This window comes from Brassica napus, chromosome C4 (genome assembly GCF_020379485.1).
Source record: "Brassica napus cultivar Da-Ae chromosome C4, Da-Ae, whole genome shotgun sequence".
Taxonomy (NCBI): Eukaryota; Viridiplantae; Streptophyta; class Magnoliopsida; order Brassicales; family Brassicaceae; genus Brassica; species Brassica napus.
In genome coordinates this window covers 59,004,846-59,020,950 of record NC_063447.1, presented here as the reverse complement: position 1 = coordinate 59,020,950, position 16,105 = coordinate 59,004,846, and the positions used below count along the sequence as shown (strand labels likewise).

At 35.4% G+C, this 16,105-nt stretch overlaps 3 protein-coding genes and 1 pseudogene across 4 annotated transcripts; 1 reads left to right on the top strand and 3 right to left on the bottom strand.

Moving 5' to 3' along the window:
* The first annotated feature begins 2,928 nt into the window (after positions 1 to 2,928).
* On the top strand, positions 2,929 to 5,114 carry LOC125586227 (annotated as a pseudogene).
* LOC125586226 (UPF0725 protein At2g20620-like) lies at positions 4,641 to 5,185 on the bottom strand. Its single transcript, XM_048756084.1, has 3 exons — positions 5,096 to 5,185; positions 4,926 to 5,009; positions 4,641 to 4,850 (listed from the first exon to the last, which is right to left on the bottom strand). The coding sequence occupies exons 1-3, from the start codon at positions 5,183 to 5,185 to the stop codon at positions 4,641 to 4,643; spliced, it is 384 nt and encodes a 127-aa protein (XP_048612041.1).
* A 574-nt stretch (positions 5,186 to 5,759) lies between these two features.
* On the bottom strand, positions 5,760 to 8,502 carry LOC106406601 (phosphatidylinositol:ceramide inositolphosphotransferase 2). Its single transcript, XM_013847290.3, has 11 exons — positions 8,082 to 8,502; positions 7,904 to 7,993; positions 7,557 to 7,643; positions 7,400 to 7,468; positions 7,224 to 7,304; positions 7,061 to 7,132; positions 6,912 to 6,972; positions 6,742 to 6,841; positions 6,527 to 6,669; positions 6,326 to 6,432; positions 5,760 to 6,224 (listed from the first exon to the last, which is right to left on the bottom strand). Exons 1-11 carry the CDS (start codon positions 8,112 to 8,114, stop codon positions 6,150 to 6,152), a joined length of 918 nt encoding a protein of 305 aa, XP_013702744.1. The 5' UTR covers positions 8,115 to 8,502; the 3' UTR covers positions 5,760 to 6,149.
* A 1,978-nt stretch (positions 8,503 to 10,480) lies between these two features.
* On the bottom strand, positions 10,481 to 12,752 carry BNAC04G45540D. 2 transcript variants are annotated; one of them, XM_013847343.3, is made up of 3 exons: positions 12,568 to 12,752; positions 10,908 to 12,197; positions 10,481 to 10,847 (listed from the first exon to the last, which is right to left on the bottom strand). In XM_013847343.3, exons 2-3 carry the CDS (start codon positions 12,084 to 12,086, stop codon positions 10,626 to 10,628), a joined length of 1,401 nt encoding a protein of 466 aa, XP_013702797.2. In that variant the 5' UTR covers positions 12,087 to 12,197; positions 12,568 to 12,752; the 3' UTR covers positions 10,481 to 10,625. The 2 variants fall into 2 exon arrangements, with proteins under 2 accessions (XP_013702797.2, XP_013702796.2); XM_013847342.3 differs by lacking the exon at positions 12,568 to 12,752 and adding an exon at positions 12,371 to 12,509.
* Between the last annotated feature and the right edge of the window lie 3,353 nt (positions 12,753 to 16,105).

The following is a 16,105-nucleotide window of genomic DNA, read 5'->3' as shown; positions in this document are numbered from 1 at the left end:
TCATATGCTAAAGGCTATGAAAACAAGCAATGAAATATATATGCTTTTGGACGAAGCATCACTCGCAAACGAATCAAACTCCATTACATTCATTTTTTGTATCCAAATTGTGTCTGGTCTTCTTAGTATTTTTTTTTAAAGATAAAATTTATAATAAAAAGTTCAACCATTTTGAGGATAAAAAGTTTTTATTTTGTTGTTGGTTTATATGGCCACAAGAGAATAGTATGACATCTTTGTGTTTTGGACTTTGTTGCAACTCATAAAAAGTTAATGCTAGAACCTGGAAAAGTTTTGAGTCTCAACTTGTTGAAGTAAGTTAATCATTATATATCGTGTGTGGTACTTGTTGACATCTCCAATAAACATCGACATTTACTCAATGAAATTATAAGCTGATTGATCTTGAAATGCATCGCAAATGTCATTCATATCATGCCAAAGATTATCCTACTAGTACGATATGATCTAAACCTCGTTTTAAAATCAGAATTATTGAGTGCATTAGCAAAAAAAATCGAAATACTAGACATCATGTTTAAACTTAGTTTTATAACAAATAGCTTTAGCTAGTGTATATATAAACAATAGTTAATTCTCATAAAACTGCAGCTCATCCCTGAATTCTTGAAGGGATGAAGTGGAAAGATGTTAAGGGGGCAGTGGTAAATCAAGAGAAATATGGTAAAATCTAAACATGTAACATTACTGTTGTGCTTGATTGGTGAGAATCTAAGTGGTGATGGTAGATGAAAAACACTTGTTTTGTTGTAGATGTGTGTTGGGCTATCGAGGTGATTGAACTTATACGGGCTTTGAGACAGATGGTGAGATAGATGGACGTGACACATACATCAAGTGAAAACACTGTTGATCACACATCGTCGGCTGTTTCCCATATATACGTACTTGCTTGTTGACTAGATATATATATATATTTTAGTATGCATAACATTGTCTCAAAGATCAATGCAGTTTCTAGTAACAAAATTTGTTTTTTTTTGGAAAAAATATTAAATTTATTCATCCGAAAAACCTTTTTTACAATAGAAGTGGACTTTGATCTAATGATCCATGCTTAAGAAATCCTAAAAACAGAGTTTATATTCATCCTCTTGAAGCAAACCAAGCTGCCATAGCTTTTCCAAATCGTCTTCCTCCTTTGCTTGTGTAAGCCCCATTCCTCGCAGCTTTAATATTTCAGACTCGATACTGAGTAAATGAGTCACTCGATGTTTCCTACTTCTGCAGCTCTGAACCGCATGCTCTACCAGTTGCATCAATGTGTATTCCAGGATCAATACATCCCAACGCCCTGTTATATCAAACAGCCTTCCTAAGGGGCACCACATATTGAACCAATATGAACATTGTGATCCACTTTGAATTTCCACTCGTGTGAAAGACATAGCCAGAGTTCTAATAACAAAATTGACATAAAAGAAAACAAAAAACGTGAGAAAAAGATGATTACTTGGGTGTCCAATGAATGAGAATCTGGTCGTGTCAGAGTATACTTCAACAGTAACAGAAATGATTCAAGGAAAAGACATGAAACACACAAGGTGGGTTTAGTTTCATCCTTCACTTTATATTTTAGATTTTAAGAAGCTATAGCTGTATGACTTACACTCTTTACTGTTTCAATTCGCAGGATCTGACTCCATCACTACTGTAAAGTCCAAGCAGTGTAAAGCAGAACCCTTTGATGATTTATTTATGTCATATATTCAAAGATGTATGCTTCTGTTTATCAAAAGATTCACATGATATGGCTTATAATACAAGTAATCTAGCATTAACAGGTTATGTTTATGCATCTTATGACGTCTGTTATTTGGTTTGTCGAATAGTATGTAGATAAACACTTCTTTAGCGTTACGGTTCCTTTCCACCGAATCGCCAAACGCTACTCTGCCCGTTCTGCGTTTTCGTCTCCGTCTTGAAGCGCGGGAAGCACAAGTGACAGGATTTGTAATGGATATTTTGGGCCTGGCCTTATTTAGAATAGACTACTATTTTGACAAGTTAAACCGAACCGATTAGTCAACCAGGGAATTACTTAGTTCAATTACACATGTTTAGTTCAGTTTGAAATGTAGTTTTATAAAATCTGTTAGTTTGCTACCAGCTTATTATGACGTATTCTGAGTCACCAGTATGAAATGCGACAATTGCTTTATCGGTAATTAATGTTTTGGATGAATCTATTTTTACCAACTTACTTTTTCATGAAATTATATTAATTATTAGAGATTAAAAATTCCCTGCAACTTAATTTGTTTTTCTGTTTAGCTTTTTTAATACATTTGGCTCAGTTTCCCATTAATATATACTTATATTATATGTACAGAGTCAATATTATTATTTATATTTTAATCTAAAGTTTACCGTAAGATTTGCATGTTAAAGTTAAGTAGGAGCAATTAAGTAGATGTCATTTTCGAAAATTTGTAAGTTAATGCTTAAATGCACCTAATATTTTTAGTAACAAAGGGTTTCAGAGTTAGATGATGTTAATGTCTAAACGCACATAATATTTTTTAGTAACAAAGGGTTTCGGAGTTAGATGTGATAGGTTAGCCCCAGTCATAACTGAATGAAATTTTCTTTATTTTCCTGAAATATATTTATAACTTTATAAGAATATTTGTATCTTCATTTTGTAATACTTTTCTTTGTTCGAAATTTTTTGTTTTACTTATTGCTGGTTCTTCATTTTCCCTTCATTATATATGTTAAGTTAGCTGTGAGCAAACAACAGAGTTCACATAGGTTTTCTCACATATTCTCATTGTAAGCTTCAGTTGTTAAAATGAGAAACGTTTTTACTAAGTTCAAATCATGATTCAAACATTGATCAAGAGTGATTTTCTTCATTGAACAGATCACTAGAGCAAGTGTGCTCAGTTCAAAGAAGATAAGACTATGGAAGAAGCTGGAGAAAGTTCTGAGCCTCAGCTTGCTAATGTAAGTAAATGAATTACAAATTTACAATGGTTTGTTTTTGTATATCAGCATGCTAAAAAGTTATATATCATTCTTTAGCGTGTGTGTGTGTTTCAAGGTACTCAATGAAATTATAAAGGTGGTTGATCCTGATTTGCAACCCTTAGTTGCCGATGTCCTTCAAATCGTGCCTAAGGAAATCTTACTAGACATGATAAGATTTACACCTGAATCTGAAATCAGAATTATCGAGTGTCTTAGCAAAGAAAATGGAAGTACCAAACGCGTGAGATACGCATCTTGGATGAAACGTCAGGTACTAGTACATTTATCTTAGTTTCTCATAATAAAAGAGGTTTAGCTAATGTATGTAATAAAAAATAATAATGCGAATCGTCGTGTCAATTGCAGCTCATCCCGGAGTTTTTGAAGGGGTTAAAGTGGAAAGATCTTATGAGAGCAGTGGTAGATCAAAAGGAACATGGTAAGATCTAAAACGTGTAACATTAATTACTCTTTTAATTGGTGAGTGGTGATGAAAAACAATTGGTTATGTTTGTAGATGTGTGCTGGGCTATCGTGGTGGCTGAACTAATCCGGGCTTTGAGACAGATTGATGGACGTGACGCAGACGTCAATATAAGATATTCAGCACAGGAGCTGATTGACTTTGTGGACCCCGAGCAACGAAGAGTGGAGCGCAAGAAAGAACACTATTGCTACCCCTTGAATCTCACCAAAGGTTTTTAGTACGTTATCAAGAATGGCATTCAGAGAGAAGAAGACAGGCCCTTCAGTGGGTGTCCTAGAGATGTTCCTGATCTCACTCCGTCGTCTCAGCTCGGATATATCAAAGACTTTGTAAGGCTCAACAAAATCGACGAGGTCCTTATCCAGCTTAAAAAAACATCCCATTGGAGCAGCTTTGGCCATTTTTCAACCTGAGTACAAAAATATTGGGAAAAAGGTGAGAGTCATTTGTTTTCCACGTATGCTTGCTTATTGAATAGATATATACATATTTAATATACTAACCTTAATGTGATCGTGGGTGCTAAAGATATATCGTGGCCCTGTCAGTCAAGATTCTAAATTCCGATATATGCATAATGCATGCGGTTTCTCTAGTGGATGTGGGTGAAGAAAACGGGGAGAAGTATGTTCTAGCGAGAACAAGCCATGGGATGAAGTTCGGAGATGATGGACACATAAAGATCTCACTGGAAGTTGTCATTCTCTACATACCCATACCTGGAGAAAATGTTGACGAGAACGCTAAGAAATATTTTAGCAAGCCAAGATCACTTGTTGGAAGGTTCAGCTATCCAAGATTATTGACAGAGGCTGAGGAGGAGATACAAAAGAAGATCCATCAAGACAAGCAAATTCCCTGCGATGAAATGGAGCTTTGAAGTATTGTTTGATTGGATAACTGTGATATTTCGAACAAGTCCTAACTTATTTTGCAAGAGAAACTATGGTTATTAGTTATTACAGACGATTCTGGATTGTGATTCTGGTTTAATGACTTACAATGGTTTTAAAAGATTTTAGAATTGGGGAAACGAAAAATAACTCTCAGATTTTCAAACCAATTAAATGGTAGCTTCCGATAATATAACATCTCAGGATTATTTTAACATAGGCAAAGATCAATTAAATACAAGGAAAAAAGGACCGTCTATCTCTCTCTAGTTGTCGATCCAACATTTAACTTGAAGGCTCATGTGTTGTGGTATTTCATCTGTTGTCCGCCTTATTATGCCTCTGCATTCAAGACCCCCACAAGACGTGAAACTCATGTAGAAAGTTGCATTCTTAGACCTGAGCTTCGTAGTCGACTCTACATCTTCCCTTGTTCGTACCACAACTTTCTTCATCTTCACCGGCAAATAGGCGCTCTGCAAGAAAAGAAAACAAACATTGTTAAAAAAAAAAGTGTCCTACACTATGCTTTTTTTTTTATCCTCACTTACAAGGTCCATTGCCCACTTGGAGAATAATACAAGTTCAGCATACAGATAAAGCCATTCGTTGTCTCGCAGATCCGATTCCTTCACCTGCACTTATGACCCTAGCAGTTAAAATAAAACCATGGGATTCATTGCTGCTAAACAGACCAAGATAAAGACAAAAGTAACAAAACCTCATAGTATTGTAGCTGCTTATCACTTGCTGTAAGAGCATCATCATCTAGCCAAGAGATATCATAAGATAAAGATTTTGATTCTTTCATAATTTTAAAATTTCAACATAACCCATAAAAACACCTACACTTTAAAAATGTGCCCAATATATATATATATATATATATATGTAAAATTTCTAAGGTCATCCGCAATGGGAATCCTTAGGTGGGAGTCCTTAGGGAAAAAATAATTAAAATAATCAGTGGATCCCACCAAAAGCTAATGATTCAATCCTTAAAATTCTTAAATAAGGACTCTTTCTTAGTGAATCCTTGCAATGTTTGCGGGTCCCCACGACTACGTGGCGGCCCGTGAATGGTCATCTTTTTTTTTTCTTTTTTAAAAAATTTAAAATATCCAGGATTAATCTGAAATGCCTTTGTCGCTAAGGACTCCAATGAGTCTCACCGTTGCGCATGCTCTAATACAGAAAGTATTTCTGGTGTAATTTCTAAAGATTATCTATATGTTTATCATCTTATTAATTCTCAAGAGAAAAAAGATAAGATGATATCACTTGGTTATGTTATATGAACATTATGTCTGACACTAATGCACAAAATAGCATCATTGTTTCTGCTGAACAAATTTAGAGAGAAATGAAAGAAAAACTCGAACATAAGTACATAAAGAGTTTTTATTGAACGTAAAGAGTTTTTTTTTTTCCAAATTGAAAAAGAATGTGCAAATGTTTAAGCTGTCGAGGGAAACAACCACATATGCATAACAAAGTTTCAAAGATCAAAACAGTTTCTAATAACAAAATTGACAATAAATGAAAACAAAAACATGATCCAACAAAAGATAGAATAAGTAACTCGAAAAATATACAAAATAACATCATAACCCCCCCCCCCACCACTTCCCTCTCTCTGAGTGTTCTTCTTTTCTGGAACAATGACCAAAAAACAAAACTTTACCACCCTTACACAATTCAAGACCAACAGTTCGTCTTCACGACGCCTCTGATTAGATGTTTTCATATATATATATAAGATCTTGTTCCAAGTCTCATGCGCCATTGATCGAGTTATCAGAGTGAACTCCGTTGCTATCTATCTTCCCGTTCACTTGAGCCCTTGGTCTCTAAACAAACATAACCAAAAAAAAAAGAGCATTAAAGATCAGATTGTGTGGTTGGTTCAGGTTGAGAAGGAGAACAAAAAAGAGGCTCAGATGATGCTTACCCAGTCAGCAGGATCAACACCATTCCCATTCAACAGCTTGTGGTTCTCTTCTTTCGTTCTGTCCTTTGAGATTACAGGAAGCAACACCGTAGTCCGATCTGGTAACTCTGAAATACAGACATTTCAACAAAAAGATATGAGCAACCAAGTTCTCTGCCAAGTGTTTCACTTCTGTTAAGAAAGGTTTGTCTGCGATCAAACCTGGCAATTTCTTGTCTAGACAGAACACCACCAAGTTCACAGTATACCATGCAACAACGACATCGACAGTGTAATGTTTACGGGAGGCAATGATCAAGAGGCTCTGCACGAAAGCAGTGAGCCACCCAAACAGCTTTATGAACCTGAGACAGTGTTACAACCATAAGAGTGATGCAGGGATGACTTTTACAAAGCAAGATTATCAAGTTTTATACCTTTTGGTGCCGTACTTCTGGTAAGTGAGGACAAAGACAAGCGTGAAGATCATATGCGATGAGAAAATCAGGTCTCCACATCCGTACATCACCCCATGAGCTGATGAGATAACATGAGAACATAAGCAAAAGAAAGAATATGTGAGTAGGGAAAGAGAATGTAGACTCACGGTTAATCTCGAGAACCTCAAGAGGGTTTTTGGGCCATGGCATCCTGGCAACTTTAGAGCCCTGTAGCAAAAAAGCGGGAACACACATATAAGCTTTAGTTGATTAGAACACATGGGACCTTGTGTATAGGATCTCAGTTGCTTTATACCTCACGACAGTGATAGTTTGGGCCAGGAAGCTGAGTTGAATAGAATGTTATCACACGGAGAAACTGGCAGGCCTGTAAACAGAAACATCAATAAAGTTAAAAACTGATAAGAAGACTCAGCAAGCTTCAGCTATAGTAACTAGTGAGACAGGGGGGAACTTACAACTAAGAATGCAAGAACTCTGCACCATATCAAGACGGTGTATATCTTTTTGCTTTTCAGGATGAATGGATGGAAAGTCCACTGCAATCAAAGGGCCCCAAAAGTATCAATATCAGAATATGACCATGTAAAGGCTGCTAACTCTGTCAAAGTACTGAAGAAACTATGAGACTCACCAGGAAAAAGGAAACAAATACACTAGTGAACACAGTCTCACTTATGTAGCTTCTCTCTTGACCAAGCTCCTATACGATGTAAAACAAAAGCAATAAGACATCTATTCTGATCCGATGAATAAGCATATATATAGAGCTGAAAGGTCTGAGATCAAACCGGGAGAAGAAAGAAGCCAAGATCCTGGAGAGTGGGTCCAGGGCGATGAATATAATGAACTCCTTTAGCAGCTAAACCATGAATGTACTGCACACAACATTCGCCATATTCACAAAGTGTCAAAACCAAAACAAACTCGAGACACTAACACACAAAAACATAGGCTTACACTGTTTTTGTTGAAAAAGCAAAGGTGTGGTTTTTTTTAATTAAATAGACACAAAAAAAAAAAAGGCATAAGCTTTCTCTCTCAAAAGTTACCATGTATAACAACAAAACCCATTGGTCATCATTAAAGCTTTCAATCTGAATCTACTGAAAACAAAAAAGGTATCGAATTTTCAAACCTGACAGATAATACCAGCGACAAGGTACTTCCAGTTCTCAGCGAGGAGTCCGATCTCCGTCGTTATCTCCGAGCAAAATCTCTTCCACAGCTATTCACAAAACAAAACAAAAACAACGAATCAGCCAAAGAATTGAATAACCCAGAAGCTGAATTAGAAGATTTACAAACGAACGAACCTTGGAAGATTCGCGACGAATGTAAAGCGTCATCTCTTATTCTTGTCTTCGTGTGACGATCAGTCCCATGCCAGTTCACAACATCATAACCCAAATCCAAAGACTCAGCCTTTTCGATATAAATCGTCAGTCTCGAGCTCCTCGAAGGAGAAAGGTTTGATTTTTAGGCGAACCCAGATTCCGATTCATGAAAGGTCAACGATCGGTACGGTCAATCCAAGATCTGAGATGCAATGAAGGACAACAAAAAAACAGAGAGAGAGAAGATGAAGAAAATAGATTTCCTTAAGCAGAATCTGAGGAAGCCAACCCAAGCCCTAGATTGATATATTTTATAAAGGCGGAGAGAGAGAGAAGAGAGTTCAACACGGAGAAACGGTTGAATTGTAAATTGAATTTAAAAAAAAAACAAAATAATAATATTCAACTTTTCTAAAGAAAGTATATATACACAATTATTTACGTATACGAAGAATGAAATTATAATCGAAAAAGACTAATACAATATTTTTTTTCTTTCTTTCATATATATGTTTTTTTTTTTATTGTGTGTTGAAATTAAACTTTTAACAGTTTTCAACATCTTTTATTTATGAATCTATCAGATTGAATTGTAGGACTAGAAACAAATGGTAACTATAGGATTTCCCATTAAATTTGGTTGTATTTAGGCTTAGCTGTGATTAAACTATTAATTGTTGGCTATAAACTTAACTATTGATGGAAGTTTAATTGATCTACAACAAATTTTAGCTACCACGTTGTATGATATCATTTTTTTTTAACTGAACTTTGAAGACAGATAATATCAATGATACGTTTTATCCTTACTCTCTTTATTATTTTGAATCTAATTTATTCCAAGTCAAAAACATAGTAGTGTGTTTGTACGCTCCCCCTAGTTGTCTTAGTTTTAATTATTTTAAACCGTAAATAAACATATTTAAGGAAAACGTGAAATTCTATATAAAAATTCTTCAATTTTTTTTTTGGAGGGTTTTGAACAAAACAAAAGAATTTGCAAGGAAACCAAAAAAGATTGGTGTTCTTTAAAAAAAAAAACAAAGAGAGATTTATGTGAGAAAAGTCTTCTTTTTTAAGCCCTTTCTCAAAAAAAAAAAAACAAAGTCTTCTTTTTTTTTTTTGCCAATAATATAAGAAAAGTCATAAAAGTCTCCTTGTGAAATAATTCAATACTGAAAGTCAGTCTATCAATCGTCCCATTCAGTTTTGGTGTTCAAAATATCATAACTTGTTTCTAGAACTGTTCGTTACTCCTTACATTTTGGTCAAATAAGACACACAAATAAATACATTTTGCCATTATTGTTTTGTAGTCTTTACCCTCGTTTTGCTATTCTAAAAAGTTATTTTACCTGGTAATGATTGTCGAGTCATACTGAATGTATGATTCATGCGTCTTTATCCTATTTTCTTAACATAATGAATGATTCATGTGTTTTTTTTTTCACGCATGCATATTTTCAACAAAAAAAAATTATTACTCAAAAACACTTTTTAAAGAACGGGAAATAACATCTAGGTATAGATCATGGATGATTACTAATATTACTATATCAGTTATGATATTTCTTGATAGGAAACTTCCATCGCTCAATATAATTTTTTTTTCAGAAGTCTCGGATAGAGATTTTCTCGATAAACCAAAAAAGTAGTCAATGGTCATGAGATGAAGTTGAAGAACCCACCAACACCAACCGTTATTGACGCTTTATTTTAAAATTGCAAAGGTGATGTCTGATGGTGGTGATTAGAGCTAGTAGTGGCCAGTTAGCAACTTAGCCTAAAGTTCGTTAACAAATAAAAAGAACTTAATACAAGGTTTAAATATTAATTCAGGATCAACACTACACGTGATATGATTTGGAGGAGCATGTGGGTACGTAAGGGCAAAGCAGCGAAGCATGTCTGTCAAATAAGGTTTCTATCCTTACATGCTTAGCTGAGTTGTCCCTCTATCCTCAATAAGTTGTTTATACTGTATCATAATTCATAAACGTATCAAACCCCAAAAAGGATTAATAGTTTTTTTACTTTAAATGCTGAAGGTAATTTTTTTCTTTTCGAAATTAGCTTAGTTCTTGTCTTGGTCTTACTCTCATAGGCTGTCTAAAACTGTGGTGTCTTATGATAACTATTTTTGCTAATTAATGTCTTTTCCCCCACTAATTTCCATGTAAACTACACATCTTTGTATAAAAAAGTTAGACTTAGCCTTTAAATATCCCGATTTAAAGAATAATCTTCCATCTAAAAGGTGTTTGAATCCGGGACACAAGAATCAAAAAATTTCCATGTTACAATTTACAAAGATAATTTTGTTTGGTTATTGATATAACAAAATGACTTGATTTTTTTGTTGTTAAGAGATTTGAAGCTGAAAATATAAAAATGTATTTTCACTATATTTTATACACTGCGCAAATTCTAAACAGTTCTGCCAAATATATTCTTAATTACAGTTGTATTAAAGCACAGCCCAACACAGTCTCTAGCTCAGCCAGCTAAGCCAAATGATTGTCACTAGACCCGACCTATTGGAGAAACAGGTGGGTTTGATGCGTACTTGGTTGATGTTACTCTCTTCAACACTGCTTCCTCCTCCTCCTCTTCACACCAGTTCTGGTGACTGCTTACTGCCAATGCAATAAAGAAAGCTTCCAAGAGAGAAACCGATGATCCGAACTCAACTGAGTGGAGTTCATCGTCGTGTCTCACCATTTTGAATACTGGCTCGCCTCTTTCCTGTGAGAGTTCCAGGTGTTAACAATGAATCACACTTAAGAGTTGAACAGAACAACTTACCTGATCACCAAACAGTTGAAAGCTTGAGAAAGGTTTAGACTTTGTATGATGATCATTAGAGACGACACGGAGTTTGCAACCAATGTCCCAACCACCACAGTCGCATGATCCACCAGATTCCCACCGGTCAAGCAACTTCAGAGGGGCGTTACAGTCTTTAGGAAGCGTGTGAGCTCCACTAGGGAGTATAACAGTAGTTGTTGTGTTCTGCTTCTGAGTCATGTTTCTTGTCTGAACAATAGCTGCTGCAAGCTCTTCGTTTGTCTCAACACCAAACAAAACAGATTCTGTTCTGTGAGTTGCTGAATCCGCATTAATCTTCATCTGACCGATGATTGTATGTACAAACGGATGATCGCTCCTGTGGCGGCCTAACCAGTTCCCACTCTTGTTCTTTACTTCTTTGACTGAATACAATGTGTATGACTTTCTAGAAGAATCTAAACTCTTCATGGTGGCAGCAAGAACGTTGTTGTCAACTACAAACTGATATAAACTGATACCTTTTCTCAAAGTGAACTGCAAAAGAGCGTGTGATCTTGTGTTGGAAGGTTTTGAAGGAACTTGTAATGTGACATTCTTGTCAGTCTTTGGTTTCATTACAGGACCTGATCTCGTTCTGCTGTGACCGTTTGGTTTTGTTATGGCCGAGTTGTTGAATGTCAACGGACCTGATTTAGCTGAAGCATGAGATGCACTTGAGAACACAGGACCAGAGGATGAGCTTTCTTTACTACTGAAACTTCTTCTCATTTGACTAAAACTAAACCGGCGGTTGGGAGGAGAAGCATGTCTTTCTTTTTTAGATGTCACAGACAAGCATGGCTTCTCTAAAGAGTCTTGGTTCATTTCCATTACATTAACCGGACTTGAACACTGGCCTTGGACATCATCTTGTCTTCCATCTAGATCCAGTCTTTTAACAGCCCCTGTTGCTAAATCTAGTTCCAACGAAGCAGTGTATGAAGAAGCATAGCTACAACACGCTCCTTTGGTTCCCTCTGAAGCAGTATCCTTCCGTTTTTCTAACTGTTTCCAATCCAAAACTCCAAAACTCAGCGCCTTTCCGCGGAGATCTTCAGCTCTTTGGAGATACCTTGGCGGATCCAACATATCACGCTTCACCAGCTCATCCTTACATCTATCCTCATGAACATTAGAGGCTCTTTGTTGCCTCATTATAGTGATGCAATCACCTGAAACCTCAAAGTAATGGCTCTATATTGCATTCAAGAGTGCACTAATGCCAAATCTTAGATGATTCTTCCATCCACCTTGAGACTAAGTACTCTGCAACAATAAGACAGAGAACATGAGGAAAGTGTACTGTAACCACTAGAGACACACACACAAAAAAATTGAGTTGAAACAGTTTGATACTTTAGACTCAAATCTTAGGAAGCTCAACAGTATGTTGTAGAATTGGAGAAGGATTATGAATATTCTTGGAATAAATAACTCACACGGAAAGAATTGTTCACAGATCTAAGTAAAACCTTGGAGAATCAACAACTTTTTGTCACCAATTGATCATCTAAGTGTGAAAGCAAACGAGACTCACACTTTCCCTTTTCGTTTTTTTTTTCTCACTCCGACCAAACAAGAGCAAGAGAGAGGGATGTAATAAGAGAAATTAAAGTGGAAGCTAGGGACCACTTACCAAGATAAACTCAGACGGATCGGAAGAAAAAAGATAACACAGAGAGAGGAAGAGAGGTGGCGCGAAATCAAGAGGCGGATGACGAAGTAAGCGAAGTACATACACGGCCACTGAAGTCTAAACAGATTCTTTGTCTGACTCTCGAGTTTCAGTTACTTTCTTTTAATATATGCTTCTTTACTGACTCGGTTCGGTACGTCTGTTTTGGATATTTATCATTCGTTTATCCGGTTAACTACTTAAATATTCCGTTAAACATCCAATTTGCGCTAATTACCCAAATATACCGGTAAAAGTAAAATGTTTTCTTTCTTTTTATATTTTCTTGTTCTTTATTTTTAACCAATCTATATTAATTAGCTTATTAGCCATTTTATTTGATTAAGTTTTAGATAGAAAAATTATTTTTGATTTTACCTGATTTACATAAAAAATGTAGTACATCTCTCTTTTGCTAAAAAAAGTCAACACATACATTAAAACGTTCTTAGGAATATAAACTACAGTATGTTAAATATCTAACAATAATTTTTTAGATCAGCTAACCTGGATAAAATGAGCCGAATATTGTCTTTTTACATTTTCAATCAAAATAGTAGTGAATATTAATCTATTTTAGTTAGATATTTGGAGATCTTGTTGCCGTGGTGAAATCTATCTATTGGATGCTATCTCACATTTGGGTGGTCCAAAGGTGGTGTCGCATAAGGTGATGATTTCATCTTATGCCAACATGAGGATGTGGTCCGGCTCAAGTTTCCTTTTTTTTTTTTTTTTTTTGGTTATCCTAATATCTATACCTTGGTGTTATTTATTATTGAAGAACTGTTTGGGCTGAAAAGAAGAAGAAAGATAGCTAGACACTTCATTCCAACTGATCATTGATCTTTTTCTTTTGTAGATGTCTTGACGGTAGATCTAAGATTCAAAGCCAATTGTTCAAATATATACGCTTTACATCAATCAAGTGGAATTTTAAAATGTATAAAATAAAAGTTGTGGTTTTCAAAAGAGATAGTTCACTCATTACTAAAGTGTAAAGTTGATTTTAGTAGCGTTGGAATGTTGATCTTGTTGCCTATTCATATAAACAAAGTTTGAAGATGGCATCGAGAGTGAACTGCCATAGATATCATTCTCCTCGCATCCACATTGGTATGCTCCGGCATCTTCAAAGTCACAAGTAAGCGATTGAATCATTTTGGTAAATGATTTTAGTATGCAAAGAAAATCAATTCATGGTGTTGTACCATAGTTAGAAGATTCATTTTGTGGGGGTTTTGAGTCTTTTTTCTTCTTCTTTTGTTCTATTCGAATTGTAGGCCTCTCATAATGTACAGAAAGAGAAGAGATAAAGACAACAAACATCGCTCTCTCGTTCCCTTCTTTTACTCCTCTTGTACTTTTTTTTTTGAATAAAGTAAAAGTCAGAGACATATCGTTTAACATGTCTCTGTCTCCATTTTTCAAAATAAAGAAAATACATGAAGAATAACATAATAGAGAAAACAAAATCGAAAAAAACCCATAAGACTATATAATCTTAAGCAGGCTTGCGAAAAAAAAAAACTCATGTCAAAGGATTTGCTCAATTATCAGTTTTGAGAAGTCAGCAATCATGTACACATATAATACTAATATTATGAAATCCTATAAGTCTAACGAAGTAACGAGATAAAGAAATTAAGTCTTCTAACAACTTGGCTATGAGCCGTAAGCAACACAAAAAACATTATAACCAAGGAAAAAACGAGACATAGAAGAAGTCTAGCTAGTTCAACTAAGAGTTAGTGAAGATTGCATCGCGGCGTCAACCGTCACCACCGTGATCTCCACCTCCTCCACCTCGCCTTCAATATCCTCATCATTGCTATCATCTCCACCATCACCTCCGCCTTCAGTTTCCCCACCATTGGTATCATCTCCACCATCACCTCCGTCTTCAATATCCCCACGATTGCTATCATTTCCATGATCACCTCCTCCTGTAACGACACCATCATCAGGATTGACACCTCCTTTGCACCAAAAGCCTGTAAGAACCCACAATACGAAAATAACAAGAAGTAGAGTTACCACGATAATTTCCCCGACATCCATGTTACAAAACACACATTGAGGCTTGAGTTTGAGAGTAATGAAATCTCTAGGTTATCTATTAAGTCTCGGTAATATTATTTTCTTCTCTGATGTTTTCCTGTAAACAATAGCGTGTTTAGCTTGGATTGACTTAGACTTTTAGTATTTTACATGTTAAATCATAGAAAGTTTTAGTTAGGGATAAAAGGATAATAATATGCAACATGTGAAACTTTGACGCCAAAAGAGTAGAGTTTTGTTCTCGGTGTTCATATAACTTCACCATTGATAAGTAGTACTAGGCCGGAGCAAAATAACCGAAACCGAAGAACCGAACCGGAACCGAACCGAAATACCCGAAACTGGAGCCGGACTAATACCCTCAAATATCCGAACGGTTTCTATATTTTTATATCCGAAATAACCGATCCGAACCGGAACCGAACCGATAACCGAACGGGTACCCGAATATATAAAAATATTAATTATATATACATATAACATCACTGAATATATATTTTTAATTTAAAATTCTATAAAAGTATCTGAAAATAGTTGAGGATAACTAAATTATTATAAAGTATCCAAACTACCCGAAAGTATCCGAAACTATCCGGATAGTTTTATCCGAAATATCCAAAGTAATCCGAAATATCCAATTTTTTTTATCTAAATCATCCTAATTATTTGATATTTTATCCTAAATAACCGATATTTTATCCAAATTATCCGAACTACCCGAACTATCCGAACCCGAACCGGATCCAAATGAGAACCGATTTTTTTTCGGATATTTTTCGGTTCCTACATTTACTATCCGAACCAAACCCGAAACTATCTGAACCGAACCGAACCGAAAATAGGTCAAGTACTAAATGGATCCTCCAGCCCCTATCCGAACTACCTGAAACCCGAAATACCCGAACCGAACCGAACCAATATTTGAAATGCTCAGGCCTAAATAGTACCATTGAAACCCAAAATAAATGGGGTTATTGGTTCGTGACAAAAAATGAGGTTATTGGTAGTTAAGTTTATAGAGTTTGTTGATTTTAAAAATCGAAAGATTTGTTATTTGTTAAGAGTTGCAATGAGATTTAAATATATAAAAAAATTATGAAAATATTACACCGTAATGTTTTTAAGAATTTGATGGATATATGCATAGTTTTATATATATTAGGAGTTGCAATGAGATTTAAATGTATTAAAAATTTAAGAAAATATTACACTGTAATGTTTTTAAGAATTAGGGGCATTGCCCCCGCGCAAGCGCGGAGTTGTGGACAGAGTTCTTATTTCATCTCAATATTTGTTAGGGTTATTGTAGCTGTGAATTTTGCGTTTTGGGTTGATCATTGTTTTTCAAGTTTTTTAATTGTTATAGGGTTAGAGTTGTGATGATGAAAAACTGTGTATGCACTGTTCTGCACTCACGAATAACTAAATTGTGTTAGTA

Bases quoted from the DNA above. Each gene is read 5' to 3' on its own strand.
- LOC125586226 (XM_048756084.1), bottom strand. From the start codon at position 5,185: ATGAAAGAATCAAAATCTTTATCTTATGATATCTCTTGGCTAGATGAT. The intron at 5,010-5,095 runs GTTTTGTTACTT...TCATAAGTGCAG, and splicing joins AGCAGCTACAATACTATGAG to GTGAAGGAATCGGATCTGCG. The intron at 4,851-4,925 runs GTAAGTGAGGAT...CTTTTCTTGCAG, and splicing joins CCAAGTGGGCAATGGACCTT to AGCGCCTATTTGCCGGTGAA.
- LOC106406601 (XM_013847290.3), bottom strand. From the start codon at position 8,114: ATGACGCTTTACATTCGTCGCGAATCTTCCAAG. The intron at 6,973-7,060 runs GTATAAAGCAAC...TTTTTGCTACAG, and splicing joins CAAACTATCACTGTCGTGAG to GGCTCTAAAGTTGCCAGGAT. The intron at 6,670-6,741 runs GTATAAAACTTG...ACACTGTCTCAG, and splicing joins CAGAAGTACGGCACCAAAAG to GTTCATAAAGCTGTTTGGGT.
- BNAC04G45540D (XM_013847343.3), bottom strand. From the start codon at position 12,086: ATGAGGCAACAAAGAGCCTCTAATGTTCATGAGGATAGATGTAAGGAT. The intron at 10,848-10,907 runs GTAAGTTGTTCT...GAACTCTCACAG, and splicing joins TTCAACTGTTTGGTGATCAG to GAAAGAGGCGAGCCAGTATT.